The sequence below is a fragment of the Impatiens glandulifera genome, chromosome 8 (genome assembly GCF_907164915.1).
Source record: "Impatiens glandulifera chromosome 8, dImpGla2.1, whole genome shotgun sequence".
Classification (NCBI taxonomy): Eukaryota; Viridiplantae; Streptophyta; class Magnoliopsida; order Ericales; family Balsaminaceae; genus Impatiens; species Impatiens glandulifera.
Window position 1 is genome coordinate 22,964,015 of NC_061869.1, and position 13,173 is coordinate 22,977,187.

Sequence of the window (13,173 nt, forward strand, 5' to 3'; positions counted from 1 at the left end):
CACCTATTTGCTCTAACATGCAAAACGATAAATGAATATTCTACTCTACTACACACTACAATCTTGTATGCCACGCACTAACGAATATTCCTTTTGTTTGCACACTACCCCGTACGCCAGGCATACGACGAACGTACCAGCGCCACGTATCAACAAATTAGATTTGACTGTTGCCATATAGAAAATATAAAAAGACATCAAAGGAGAACGACGAATTCTCTCTATTCTCTCGGTCATCTCTCAATTCAATAAGCTCTCGATTCTTAGCGATATACGGATGTCATACGATATACATTGATCGATAATCTATTTTATTATTTGATAAACATTTTACTTGTGTAAGTTGAGCAGAGAGTCGTTTGTTCAACAAGATAGTGTAAGAGATAGGAGTTCAGACAAACAAGTGATAAGACCTGTAATCTGAGTGAGTTTGTGTAGAGGCTATACAAATCAAAATCTTCTGAGGTGTGTTTGGTGAGGGGGAATTGGAATTGGAATTGAAGGGGTCAATTCCAATTATGATGTTTGTTTGAAGAATTAAATATAGGAATTGGATTTAGAATTTAAATTCCGATGGAATTATAAACCATGTATTTATTACCTTTTGAATTCCGGTCAAATCATGTAAGAATTCTAATTTCAATCAAACGGACCATACCCATTTTCCCCATAACCCATTTCTCTTCACCTCTCTCTCTCCTTCCCCATTTTCCATTCACCTCCCCATTTTCCACCCGTATCATTTTCCCCAATCTTATTTCCCCCAATCTTCTTTCTCTTCTCTTCTGTAAAAATATCTCATTGGCAGCGACGATCTCTCACTGACGGGGCGACGATCTCTCACTGGCTTCAACATCAGGCACCTTTTATATATCTCTTCAATGCCCATTGGAAACACTTTCTATTTTTTTTTCTGGATCTGAATGCGTTTTGATATTCCTTTTGTTGAGTTTTATTCAATTGAGAATATTAACCTTTCGTCAATACATAAATCATATGAAAATTTGAAGTAAAAAACTTGTATTGATGATATGAACATACAAATGGATCAGTAGTCAGAAGAAGATGCTGAATAGAAGAAGAACTGATAGGATTCTGATCAGATTTCCAGATTTCTAAATACAGATTCAAATATTTATTCAAATATTTATAAAATGCGAGCTGCTGACTTCCAAATACATATTCAAATTAGACTTCCAAATACAGATTCAAATATTTATTCAAATCATATGAAATGCGAGTTGTTGACTGTTGTAAATCCTATCTCCTCGAAAATTTTTCTTACTTATATATAGATTCAAATATTTATTTAGAAAAAGATATTTGATCCGATCCACGTGTTTTGCAATAGGATTTTAGTGATGTCATGTATTTGTGGAGTAGTAGTAGACCCTTTGTTTTTTGTATGCGATGGTTTATGATTATAAAAAAAGATTGTGGCTATTTATGGGGCATATGGTAAGATTAGATTATGTAGATTAGGATAAGTGTTAGTTAGATAAATATGTTTGTTAGTATCTAGTAAGATTATGGCTATTTATTAGTATTTGAATCATAGTACGTAGGATTAGGAGTCATATGAGGATTATTAGTATTTAATCTCTTTTTTGAGATAAATCAGGTTATTTGGAGTTAGAATCAAATAGAGGGTAAGTTGGTTGATGATTTGAAACATGAGATAGATTAACACATCCTCAATACCTTTTAGGTCTCCATATTGCAATTGTGGATTGGTCGCCATTAATTGCAATTGTGAATAAAAACATCATATGATACATATAAACCTTATTTAATTTAATTTATTTTGCAGAACGTGGTATTTGATTATTAATGGATGATAACAATTTAGTACAAGTAAAAAAAGAAGATTATTTCTTGATGTGATAACTCAAACCAATATTGCAATTGTGGATTGGTTACAAAACCAACTTATACCAAGAGTTCCACTATATGACACTGAGGAAAATAATGCATTAAGAAAAATATTGTTAAAAAGATTATATGGAGAAAAAGGCCAGACTTGTTTTGACTTATTACAATTCATAAAACACAGTTTCACTATTTTTATGAATTGTTGCGTGAAGAGGGTTTACACGATAGTAGCAATGTGATTGTTGAAGAATCTGTAGCCATGTTCTTACTTGTACTGGGACATGGAGTAAAACTTCGGGTACTTGGAGATATTTATATTCGTTCATTAGAGACAATTAGTAGGCGCTTTCATGAAGTACTATGATTGGTTCTCAGTTTAAGTAAGAATTTTATAAGATTACCTAAACAAGTTGAGAATGTTGATGAGAATGATCATAAATAGATGTGGTTCAAGGTTAGTACCAAAATTAAGTTTGACATATATTTGTAGATTATTTTAGAAATTATATAGTTTGATTTTAAATTTTTTAGGATTGCCTTGGAGCTTTGGATGGAACACATGTTGAGATGACTATTCCACTTAAGTATCAAGGTAGATGTCGAAATAGGAAACAACAGATAACAACTAATGTTTTGGGAGTATGTGATAGAAAAAGTTTGAAATTTCTTTATGTTCTTCCTAGATGGGAATGTTCATCATCAAATTTAAAAGTTTTACGAAGTGCATTAGTGAGAGAAAGGGATCCATTTCTTGTGCTGTATGGTATTGTTTTTTAAATTTTATTTATATTAGTAGCATTAAGAAGATACTAATAAACTTGAATTTTATTTAGGAAATTATTATCTAGTTGATGTTGGATATGCAAATACTCCAGGATTTTAAGCGCCTTGTCGATCTACTCGTTATCACCTAAATGAATGGTCGAGTCATGACAATCGTCCTTCTAACTATAAGGAATTATTTAACCTATGACACTCTTTAGCAAGAAATTCTGTAGAGAGAACATTTGGATTGCTGAAAAAATGATGGACAGTACTTCGCCAACCATCATTTTTGGTACTAATACACATGTGATTTTTTATAACATAATTATAAGAATTGGTCATATTATTTTTTTGACATAGATACATAAATATTTGTCTCAATAATTAATTTACTTGAATGTCAGGTTCGTATTATTAATGTTTGTTGTGTTCTTCATAACTACATTCGTGAAATTATAAGTGAATTGGATTATCCATTGTTGCATGAGGTTGATTGTGATTTGGCACAACAATCAAATGAAGTATTTGATGTGGACTATCAAGATGTCATAACAAATGTACAAGGTGGTAGTCAATGGACAAATTTTAGGGATGATATGGCAAGGGAGATGTATAACCAATATCAAGTTAGGAGTGGTAGAACTTAGTTACATGTTTTTAGTGATTTTATATCTACTTGAACAGTTTATGTTAAACTAGTATAATTGTGGTGATGTATATCTTCTTTTATCAATATAAAATCTTTGTTGGTGTCTTTTCTAATCAATCTTATATTTTCACTTTCTATTTTGAAAAGATAAAGAGAATGAAGACTAAATCATATCTCAAATGGACATCAATGATGGATAATGTGCTAACAAATGTATTGCTTGAGCAACATAATTTGGGAAATCATCCTCCTAACGGATGGAAATCTGTTGCATATGTTGTTGCGGTTAGTGCATATATTACACAATCAATGTAATGCTAATGTTAGTAGGGAAAATATACAATCGCGACTTAAGACTTAGGATAAACATTACGCTGTTATAAGTGTTATGCTTGGTACGAGTAGATTTGGATGGGATTGGGATAGAAAAGTGGTGAAAGTTGATAGTGAAGAAGTTTGAACAGCTTATGTCAAGGTGTATTAGTTTATGTTGCTTGATTCTTATTTTAAGATAACACTTTTATATTTTTTTTTGTGACTTGTTTTTAGGCACACCCAGATGTGAGTCATTATAGAAGTAAAATTGTTGAGAATTAGAAAGATTTATCAATTATTTGTGGACAAAATAAAGCTAATGGAAGTGGAGCTGAAACAACTGATGAGGACTTCTGAAAACAGAAGAAGTGGTGACGCATGAGTTTTTTTCTCCGAACATCCATAAAATCTTGTGTTGTATTTTTATTGCTTCACTCTTTCATATATCTGACGCTTCAAATCCCGCAAACATTTTTCGTACTTAAAACAGTTCAAGAGTTTGTTACGATTTGTCCAAAAATAAAAGCAAATTTTCAGTTTTTAACAGGATTAAAATCGCATTCAAGTGGAAAATAGAACAACAGTATTCAACCCCCTTCTACTGTTGTCGTCGATCCTAACACACACATATATATATATATATATATAAACAGATTTTCAGTTTTTAATAGGATTAAAATCGCATTCAAGTGAAAAAAAAAATAAAATTCGGTAACATAATTTATGAATTACTAGCATAATTTTTAAAACAAAAATATATTATAACTAAGATTTTTTACTAAACATCACACTAAAATTGAATTAATAATTATAAAATTAATTTTTTTTTAATAATAATAGTTAATATTTTTGATAATATTAATAAAATTCATAATCTTTTATTATTATTATTAATTTAAATGTGTTAGGACATAATAGTAATAATATACTATTTAATATTTATATTTTTTATTTTTTTTATTTAAATATTATTTTTTAAATATTTAATCAGTTTGAACAGTTTTAGTGAAATGATCAACCGAACTATTATAATCGATATGGTAAAAAGAAATCATTTGAATTCGGTTTATTCGATTCAATTTAATTTGAGTGATTTCCAAAAACTTATATTTATTTACCGTTAAATTAGTATCGAAAAAGCGGCGGAATATAATCGATATCATAATTTCTCACTCTCATTTCATTATACCTAATTTATGGCGTCAAAGTTATGCCGGACAAAACTCCTCCTCCGCCGCCGCCGTTCATTTCCCGGCGACAAAGCTTACTATTGTTCAATCTCAACGGAATCGTCAATCTCCGATGAATCCTTCATTGCACATCCATCCCATTATCATCTCTCCTCCATCAAATCCAAGGAACAACTACTCAAATCATATACAGTCACTCCCCCAATCAAACCTTGGCCTCAAAAACTTCATCCTAAACGTCTAATCTACATGATCACCCAGCAACAAAACCTCGACCTTTCTCTCCAAATCTTCGATTACGCAGGTAATTACCATCCAAATTATCACCACACTTACGATACCTACCATTCCATCATCCACAAGTTAGGTCGGGCTCGTGCTTTTGAACCAGTTGAAGTCCTTTTGAAAAAACTGCATCAATCCGATATCGTTTGTGGTGAAGATCTATTTATTACTGTGATCAGATGCTATGGATTTGCAGGTCGTCCGAAAGATTCGTTTCGTACATTTCTACGTATAAAAGATTTTGGTGTTCAACATTCGGTTAGGTCATTCAATACGTTGATGAATATTCTAGTTCAAAATAAACAGTTGGAGCTTGTCCATTCTGTGTTCAAGAACTGTCATAAGAAATTCGGTATCATACCCAATATCTTTACTTGTAACATTCTGTTGAAAGCATTATGTAAAATGGATGATATTCAAAGAGCGATTCAAGTCTTGGATGAAATGCCTGGGATGGGTTTGATACCTAATGTTGCTAGCTATACAACTATACTAGGTGGGTTTGTTTTCAGGAAGGATATGGTTAATGCACAGAAGGTGTTTGATGAAATTCTTGACCGAGGATGGGTTCCTGATACCATTACATACACTGTATTAATGGATGGATATTGCAGACAGGGGAAACTTCTTGAAGCTGTTAAATTGATGGATGAAATGGATGTGAACCAAGTTCAGATTACCGATGTGACATACGGAGTAATAATCGAAGCGTATTGTAAAGAGAAGAAACCAGTTGAAGCACTTAAACTTCTTGGCGATATGCTTGAGAAGAAATATATACCAAGTTCTACACTTTGCTGTAAGGTTATTGATGTTTTGTGTAAAGAAGGGAGGGTTGAAGAAGCTTGTGATCTATGGAAGAAGCTGTTGAGGAAGAATTGCACTCCTGATAATGCAATATCGGCCACACTCATTCATTGGCTTTGTAAGAATGGGAAGATTTGGGAAGCGAGGAAGATATTCGACGAATTCGATAAAAGTTCAATTCCCTCGGTTTTAACTTATAATTCTCTTATATTTGGATTGTGTGAAGCAGGTGAGCTTTGTGAAGCTGGGAGATTATGGGATAATATGGTGGAGAAAGGATGTTTGCCTAATTCATTTACTTTTAATGTTTTGATTAATGGTTTTTGTAAAGTTGGAAGTCCAAAGGAAGGTGTTAGAGTTTTCGAAGAGATGTTGGAGAAAGGTTGCTTGCCGGATAAGTCGACTTATACTATTTTGATCGATGGATTTTTCAAATCGGGGTTGGATCTAGAGGCTGTTGATTTGCTTTCGAGAGCGGCTTATTCGAGTGTTGGAGTTGATATAGATTCTTGGACCCTATTTGTGAATTTGTTTGTCAAAAATTTTGATGCTACCAACAACATTTTAGATACAATTTTGACATGATGTATTGAACATTGTTTGTACCATTAGAAGTATTTGTGATAACTCTATCTAATCATTTCGATAATATTTGCAAAGATTCAATGTGACATGATGTTCTCTTTGTCGCAGATTCAAATTCATTGAAAATCAGTTTTGGATACTATAATATGAATGTTCTCAAATCTTGAATCATCATAATAAACTAGAAAGTGAAAAACTCAGATAGACTTGTCAAGAACCCTAGAGAGTTTCTACTCCAATTAAAAACCATAATCAATCCATCAATATAAACTAAACCCAAAATACTGGCTTACAAGAAGCCCAACCCCAAAAGCGATCGCAATCATCGACGAAGCCCACGTCAACTTCTCCGTGATCCTTGGCACCCTCTCTTTCAACGCTTCACTACAAGACCCTATAAAAACAGTGTAACTACCCATCGCAATCACCGTCCCAACCAAGAACATCCCAAGAAACGCAGCCCCAGCCCAACGCGAAGGCAATGCCAATGCAGGCAACACCATCATAAGCGCATCCGGTTGTAGCCCATGTACAATCCCCGTCGCAAAAGTTGCAAATCCAATCTTTTTCTTCTTCTTCAATTCCGGTTGATTCCCAAAACCCTCGTAACCGCTAAATTCCGGGACAACAACCGCCTCGGAAGCCTCACGAATCCCCATAGCACCGATTACGAGGAGAGTTAAACCGACAACTCTAGTTCCCCAAGTTCTAAGGATTTCGATATGGAGTCGATCCTTGAGGAGTAAGAAGAGTAAGCCAAAGATCACTTGTCCTGCATCATGACCGCAACCCCATAAAGCTCCAACCGCCGCGCTTTCTAGCTTGGACCGGCCTATTGAAAGTGGAGCCAGAGCGGCTAAGTGGTCTGGACCCGATAGGGTGTGTAAGCAACCGGCCAAGAACCCTGTCCAAGCACTGCTTAGCACCTCTGTACGAAAAAGTTTGGCGGTTATGGGGCCTCCAGCAGTTGAAAATGCAGCAAGAGCTGGCGATACAATGACTGGATGGATTAGAGTTGTTAAGATAGTTGATAATAGTATAATTGTCCCAACAGCAATTGCCTGCAAACAAATCAAACAATGAATTCATAGCGCATGAGACAAAATGTAGATAACTAACGATAACTTATATCATTTAAATGAATTTTCTTTTTCAAAAGAAAGGTCAAGAGAATCGATAATGAGTCGTTTAAGTCAAAACAACGACAAAAAGCAAAAGTCACATAAAAGAACAAGAGGATTAGCATGCTCTGTAACAAAACTACATTTCTACATGTTACAAATAGTTTTTTGTATTTATTTTTATTTTTGGAAGAAACGACGACATGACCCCAACTTCACGACTCTTGCCACTTCAACTACGGTTTTTAGACATTACAAACAGTGAAAGTTTATAAAGATGTAGTTGTTTAGAGAATCGTAGTCAAGGCTTACAAAACAACCCATCTAGGCATTTTTCCCTTGGGAAGAGAGAAGGAAGGGGAAAAGGCCTCAATGTGAGGCCAAAAAGCTTTGAAGGATAAAGGAAATAAAAGAAAGATATATATAAAGTACCCAAAACAACAGGGTCTTATAATACCTTATCTTTATCTCAAAAAAAAAAGAGTACCTTATCTCATTACTCAATTAAAAACATTTACATCAAATTTTTACACTTTAAAATATTAAAAGTTAAAAGGGTGTCAATTAACCCCAAATAATTCATATTATTTTATCAATTTAAGAAAAGGAAAATACATTCTCTAAACAAGCTCAAGGTCAAGCAGATTCCATTCGATTCTTTAAAAAAAATATTTAAACGGGTATAGATAAGCTATTACCAAGATAATTATCTCATTAACAAGTACAATAAAATCACCTAAAGAAATTCAACAATAACAAATAACAATCAAATAAAAGCACCTTATTTCCCAAAATTACACAAATTTAAATAGATGGAATCATCAACTCAATCATGCATAAGATGGGTATCAATATCTCCTATGACACATTGCCCACTGAGGCAATCAACGAGAATCATTATCAACTAACTATTTAAATCTAGATTCTCTATGATCTGATGGAATCGGCTAACTCGAAACAGAAGCCTACTTTATTGAATAAGATATTAGCATTTTAAAGACTTTTAACTTGACCCACTAGTACCTTATAAAGGTAATTTACCCACTAACTCATGACTTTACTCGAAGACTAAGTCTTTACTTTTAAGTACAGAAACCGTCCTTTAAGCTAAGATGTATCTGACATTTAGTTTAAACCAATGCCATGAGAAGAAGTTCTTCATCTTGATTGCATTTTCTTCCCATTTAGGACACTCATATTAGAATTGTCCTAATTTGTGACACTTGTAACATTCAACTAGAGCCATGTCAAAGGAAGTTATTCCTCTACCCCTGTCTTCAAAACATACAACAGACCGGAGAATATGTTCTTCTTCCTCCCTGTTGGATCTATTAAACTTTGTTCATGAAATTGCAATAAACTTTGTAACTCATGAAATAATTCAGTTGAGACTATGTACACATAGGTGAACTTGTTAGTCAATATGCTCATAATCTTCTCCACAATAGTCCAACCCTTCACCATTACTACTCATTTTAATTGCTACAGACATTACCCTGTCAAAGCAGTCCTATATTTTTAGCACATAACCCAACCGGCCAGGTATGACAATGGGGTGAATTGCGAGCTCTCTAACCAAACTCGGAGCTCAATTTTCCTTTCTCGGTTTCTCCTATGTCTAGAATCAAATTCGCAGCCAAGCAGCCTGTTTCTGGGGAATTCAACTTTCAATTTGACCCACTACATTAACTAGGAAATAAACAATAACAGTGAGGGATTTAACAAACAATAATTGATTAAAATAATGTTGAAGTAAATCTACCCACTAACTTACAACTTTGATCAAAGACTATAGCATTTATTTTTAACTAACATGATATAAGCATATTCACTTCAAAAAAAAAACTCAGATGATAAAGTAGATCCAGATCCCAATTCAGGATTTTATTCCAAGAACTAAGGAAGATCAGATAATCAAAATTCTGAAGGAAATTCTAAGCATGAATCCTTTTCTCAGTTTCAGTAATGGAAATACATGCATACCACACAAGTATTGACAGAAATTGTACCTTTGGCCGATAAGAAGACCTTTCTTCAACATGGAGAGCGGGATTTGATCCATCTGGAGAATCTGCATCGAGAGAGGTGATAGGCAACGACGGGTCGAGGAAATTTGTGTCTGGTAATCGAGAAACAAGTGTTGGAAAAGACGGAGCATTCTGGGTGCGAGAAATCGAGATGAATCGCCGGAATTGTGGGGAAAATGGCGGTGGACAACCCAATTTACCGGTGAGCCGGGGAATGTGATGAGTGCGATTTAACTGGAATCTGGAGAATATGGTATTGGAGTAGATAAGATTCTCCATACCTTCTGCTCTCTCTTGTCTCTCTCGTTTCCCTTTCGAATTCTTAGTATGAGGGTTTTTAGCTTGAGATTTTGCAGAGGAGGAGAGAGAAAATGGGATAAAGTTCAAAGTTTTATTCTTGATTTTTTCTTCCTTTACCAAACACCAAACCTAACATCACATGATTGGTTACAAATTGCCACGTTCTATAATATTTATATTTAAATTATAGGTCCATTTAAAAATTTGTAAAATCATTTAAATCAATATTGATTTCTTAACAAAAGAAAAATATTATCTAACATTTATTTATTTTTGGTTCAAACTTAATTTTATTTTTACTTATCTTATTTTTTACTTTTATTATTACTTAAATGATTTATGTTGCGCTTTTAGGGTGTTGGTAGTAATTTGGATTTGCATTGTTATTATATTGCACTATAAAGAGATATCTTGACTTCTTCTTATGCAAGGCTTTTAAAGAGTTACGGTAGCTTATTCAGAAAGTCTTTGACTCAATTAAATGACCTATTATTCATGATTTTCTTAGTGTTTCAGGTTTTTTGGTTATTGTTATTGATTGGATTTTGCAGTGTATCTCAACTCCTCATATTGTAAGCGTTAATGGAGTTCATGTTGGGTATTTCAAGGGTGAAAACGGAGTAAGACAATGAGATCCTCTCTCTTCTTACATTTTCGTTCTCATCATGGGAATCTTTGAGAGCGTTTTTATAATGATCTGAAAGAATCTTCTGTGCATCCATCATCCACAATGTAGGGAGAAAGATATTACACACATTTGTTTTGCGAACAACCTCTTTATTATGGCACATGCTGATATTGACTCTATTAAAACTATTAAGGAAGTATTAACAATCTTTTCTAGGTGTTACAAGTTTGGTTATTAATGAAGGAAAAAGTCTAGCATTCTACGGTGGTGTGAAGGAGGAAACAAAAGCTAGTATTTTTGACATTATGGGGATTCAAGATGACACTTTACCGGTTCGTTACTTGGGGATACCATTAGGCTAAGCTGCTACATATTTCACATTATAGGCCGCTTATCGAGAAAGTCAAGAATTCAATGAATGGTTGAGCAACAAACACTAGTAGAATAGAGGTCTTCTGTAACGACTACTAGTAACGGCTCTCGAACGCCCTTACTAATATAATTTATCAGTAACGACTTTCGAAAGCCATTACTGATATAAGAACATCTGTAACGGCGATATAAACCGTTACAGATAAGACATCCCTTTAACGTTTCAGTAAGAATATTAGTAACGGTTTTATATGATAACCGTTACTAATAATATATCTGCAACGGTTGAAGAAGAACCGTTACAGATACTGAACCGTTCCTTTCATGTCTCTATTACTATCTGTAACGATTATTTGTAAAACCGTTACAGATAAGACATAAGTTACCGTTTGAGGGAAGCATCATCTGTAACGGCTATCTCTCAACACCGTTACTAATAATGTATCTGTAACGGTTGAAAAAAAACCGTTACAAATAGTGAACCGCCTTTTCGTTTTCTCTTCTAGTATCTGTAACAGTTATTGAGAAAATCGTTACAGATAATGTTTAAATAAAAGTTTTTGAAGAAAGGAAACAATAACGACTTTCATTCAACGCTGTTACTAATATACTTTCTGTAACGGTTATTGAGAAAACCGTTACAGAAAGTGAATCGTCTTTTTATTTTTCCTCTTTAGTATCTGTAACGGTTTTGTCAATAACCGTTACAGATAGTCTGTAATAACCCCGCGAACAACTTCCCTCTTTCTTTCCTTTCTTTTCTTTTCTTCCTCCGCGCTTTCTCCTTCTTTCCGATCATCTTCCAATCATCCATTGAAATCGCCGCCCGTCTCCTCAAGTCGCCGTCGCCGCCGTTTATTCTTCTTCCGATCATCCGTTTATCACTAGTTGAAGTCGCCGTCGCCGCCAGGTAAGTTTTCTTTTCTCTATTTTCTTCCTCCGCCGATCGTCTTCTCTCCCTGCCACCCGCCGATCATCGAACCATTCAAGGATCCATCCGCCCTTTATTCTTCTTCGATCGATCAAGGTAAACTCTCTTCTCCCTCTGCCCTTTTTATTTTGGTTATGTGAAGTCTGCTGATTGAATGTTAAAGTATATGGTTACAAAGCTTTATCTGTTTTCGATTTTCTTCTTTAGATTGAATGTTGAGCTAGGTTAAGAAGCTTTATCTGTTTTGAATTGTTTATGCATCATCATCATCATAGGCTGTTTAGATTTTGTGTTTTCATAGAAGGTTATATGAATTAGATGTTTTTGACTATGGAATTTAGGTCTGATTAGGTTAGAATTTAGCCAATAACCATATCATATTTGTTAGCTAGGCTAAGGCTGAATATTGTCAATGAGTGTGCGATTGATTGCCCCTGAATTTTGTTGTTAGCTGTTTTGAGAAAGGAATAATAATATTTATGGCATTAGTTTTTTACTCTTTAGAAGGCAATGTTTATAAGAAAAATACATGTTATGGAGGGGAACCTTCTACTCGATTTTCATCATTCACTTCGTTCTTGTTTGTCAGATTTTGCTACTCCAGCCTCTTGTCTCTGCCCCAGGTAGCGAATGATCACTTAATCTGTTTTATTTTTGCTTCTTATCCAACTTAATGATTTCATCTCTATCGTTTGCATTCATTCAGCTTAATGTGTTCCTCGCGTTATTTGATTTTGTTTGGAGTTAGAAGTGTATAATTCCTTAAATCATGCTATTCATTGAGATAACGATGGTAACTATGGCCACAAATTTGCAAGGCATTTTGATAGCTTTCAATTTTGCTACAATGTCAAATTCGATTTACATTGATTTGTCTTGAAAGAACCCGCAACAGTCACTAATTCATGATTGATCGGATTTCGTTCTCTTAACGGTTTAATGCTTAATTTGAAATCCTGACTCCCTTTTGTCTTTGTTTGACATAAATTTGAACTTAATCTGCCTTCTAAGTGAGCTCTGCCGGTGGTAATTGCTGCAAATCTTCAGATTACATCATTTGTATATAAGTCTCCTATCAAATTTATTTTGCCTATAATAAATAAAAACATTTGCCAGTTACACTTGTATAATGCACAACAATCCTATTTACACTTGTATAATGCACAACAATAATCCTATTTTGCAACTCTTTTATTAGAAAAGAGGACTGTGTATTCTATTTATAGTTTGGCTGAATAGTTAATTTGAAATAGGACTGTGTGCATTATTTCTCAATACTATTTTTCATTCTATTTTGCAGAAAATTCAATTTTCACCGTTTGCCCT

At 34.0% G+C, this 13,173-nt stretch overlaps 2 protein-coding genes across 3 annotated transcripts; one reads left to right on the forward strand and one right to left on the reverse strand.

Annotated features, from left to right (window-relative positions):
- The first annotated feature begins 4,780 nt into the window (after positions 1–4,780).
- Positions 4,781–6,554, forward strand: LOC124911250 (pentatricopeptide repeat-containing protein At5g16420, mitochondrial). The gene has a single exon (XM_047451705.1). The coding sequence runs from the start codon at positions 4,798–4,800 to the stop codon at positions 6,466–6,468; it is 1,671 nt and encodes a 556-aa protein (XP_047307661.1). The 5' UTR covers positions 4,781–4,797; the 3' UTR covers positions 6,469–6,554.
- Positions 6,555–6,556: 2 nt separating this feature from the next.
- Positions 6,557–10,026, reverse strand: LOC124911251. Of its 2 annotated transcripts, none has more exons than XM_047451706.1 (2): positions 9,599–10,026; positions 6,557–7,529 (listed from the first exon to the last, which is right to left on the reverse strand). In XM_047451706.1, exons 1-2 carry the CDS (start codon positions 9,893–9,895, stop codon positions 6,729–6,731), a joined length of 1,098 nt encoding a protein of 365 aa, XP_047307662.1. In that variant the 5' UTR covers positions 9,896–10,026; the 3' UTR covers positions 6,557–6,728. The 2 variants fall into 2 exon arrangements, with proteins under 2 accessions (XP_047307662.1, XP_047307663.1); XM_047451707.1 differs by lacking the exon at positions 9,599–10,026 and adding an exon at positions 7,902–8,003.
- Between the last annotated feature and the right edge of the window lie 3,147 nt (positions 10,027–13,173).

What these genes read in the sequence shown, in the direction of transcription:
- LOC124911251 (XM_047451706.1), bottom strand. Translation starts at nt 9,895, where the DNA reads ATGGAGAATCTTATCTACTCCAATACCATATTCTCCAGATTCCAGTTA. An exon ending in GGTCTTCTTATCGGCCAAAG is followed by an intron (nt 7,530 to 9,598) that starts GTACAATTTCTG and finishes ATTTGTTTGCAG; the next exon opens with GCAATTGCTGTTGGGACAAT.
- LOC124911250 (XM_047451705.1), top strand. Translation starts at nt 4,798, where the DNA reads ATGGCGTCAAAGTTATGCCGGACAAAACTCCTCCTCCGCCGCCGCCGT.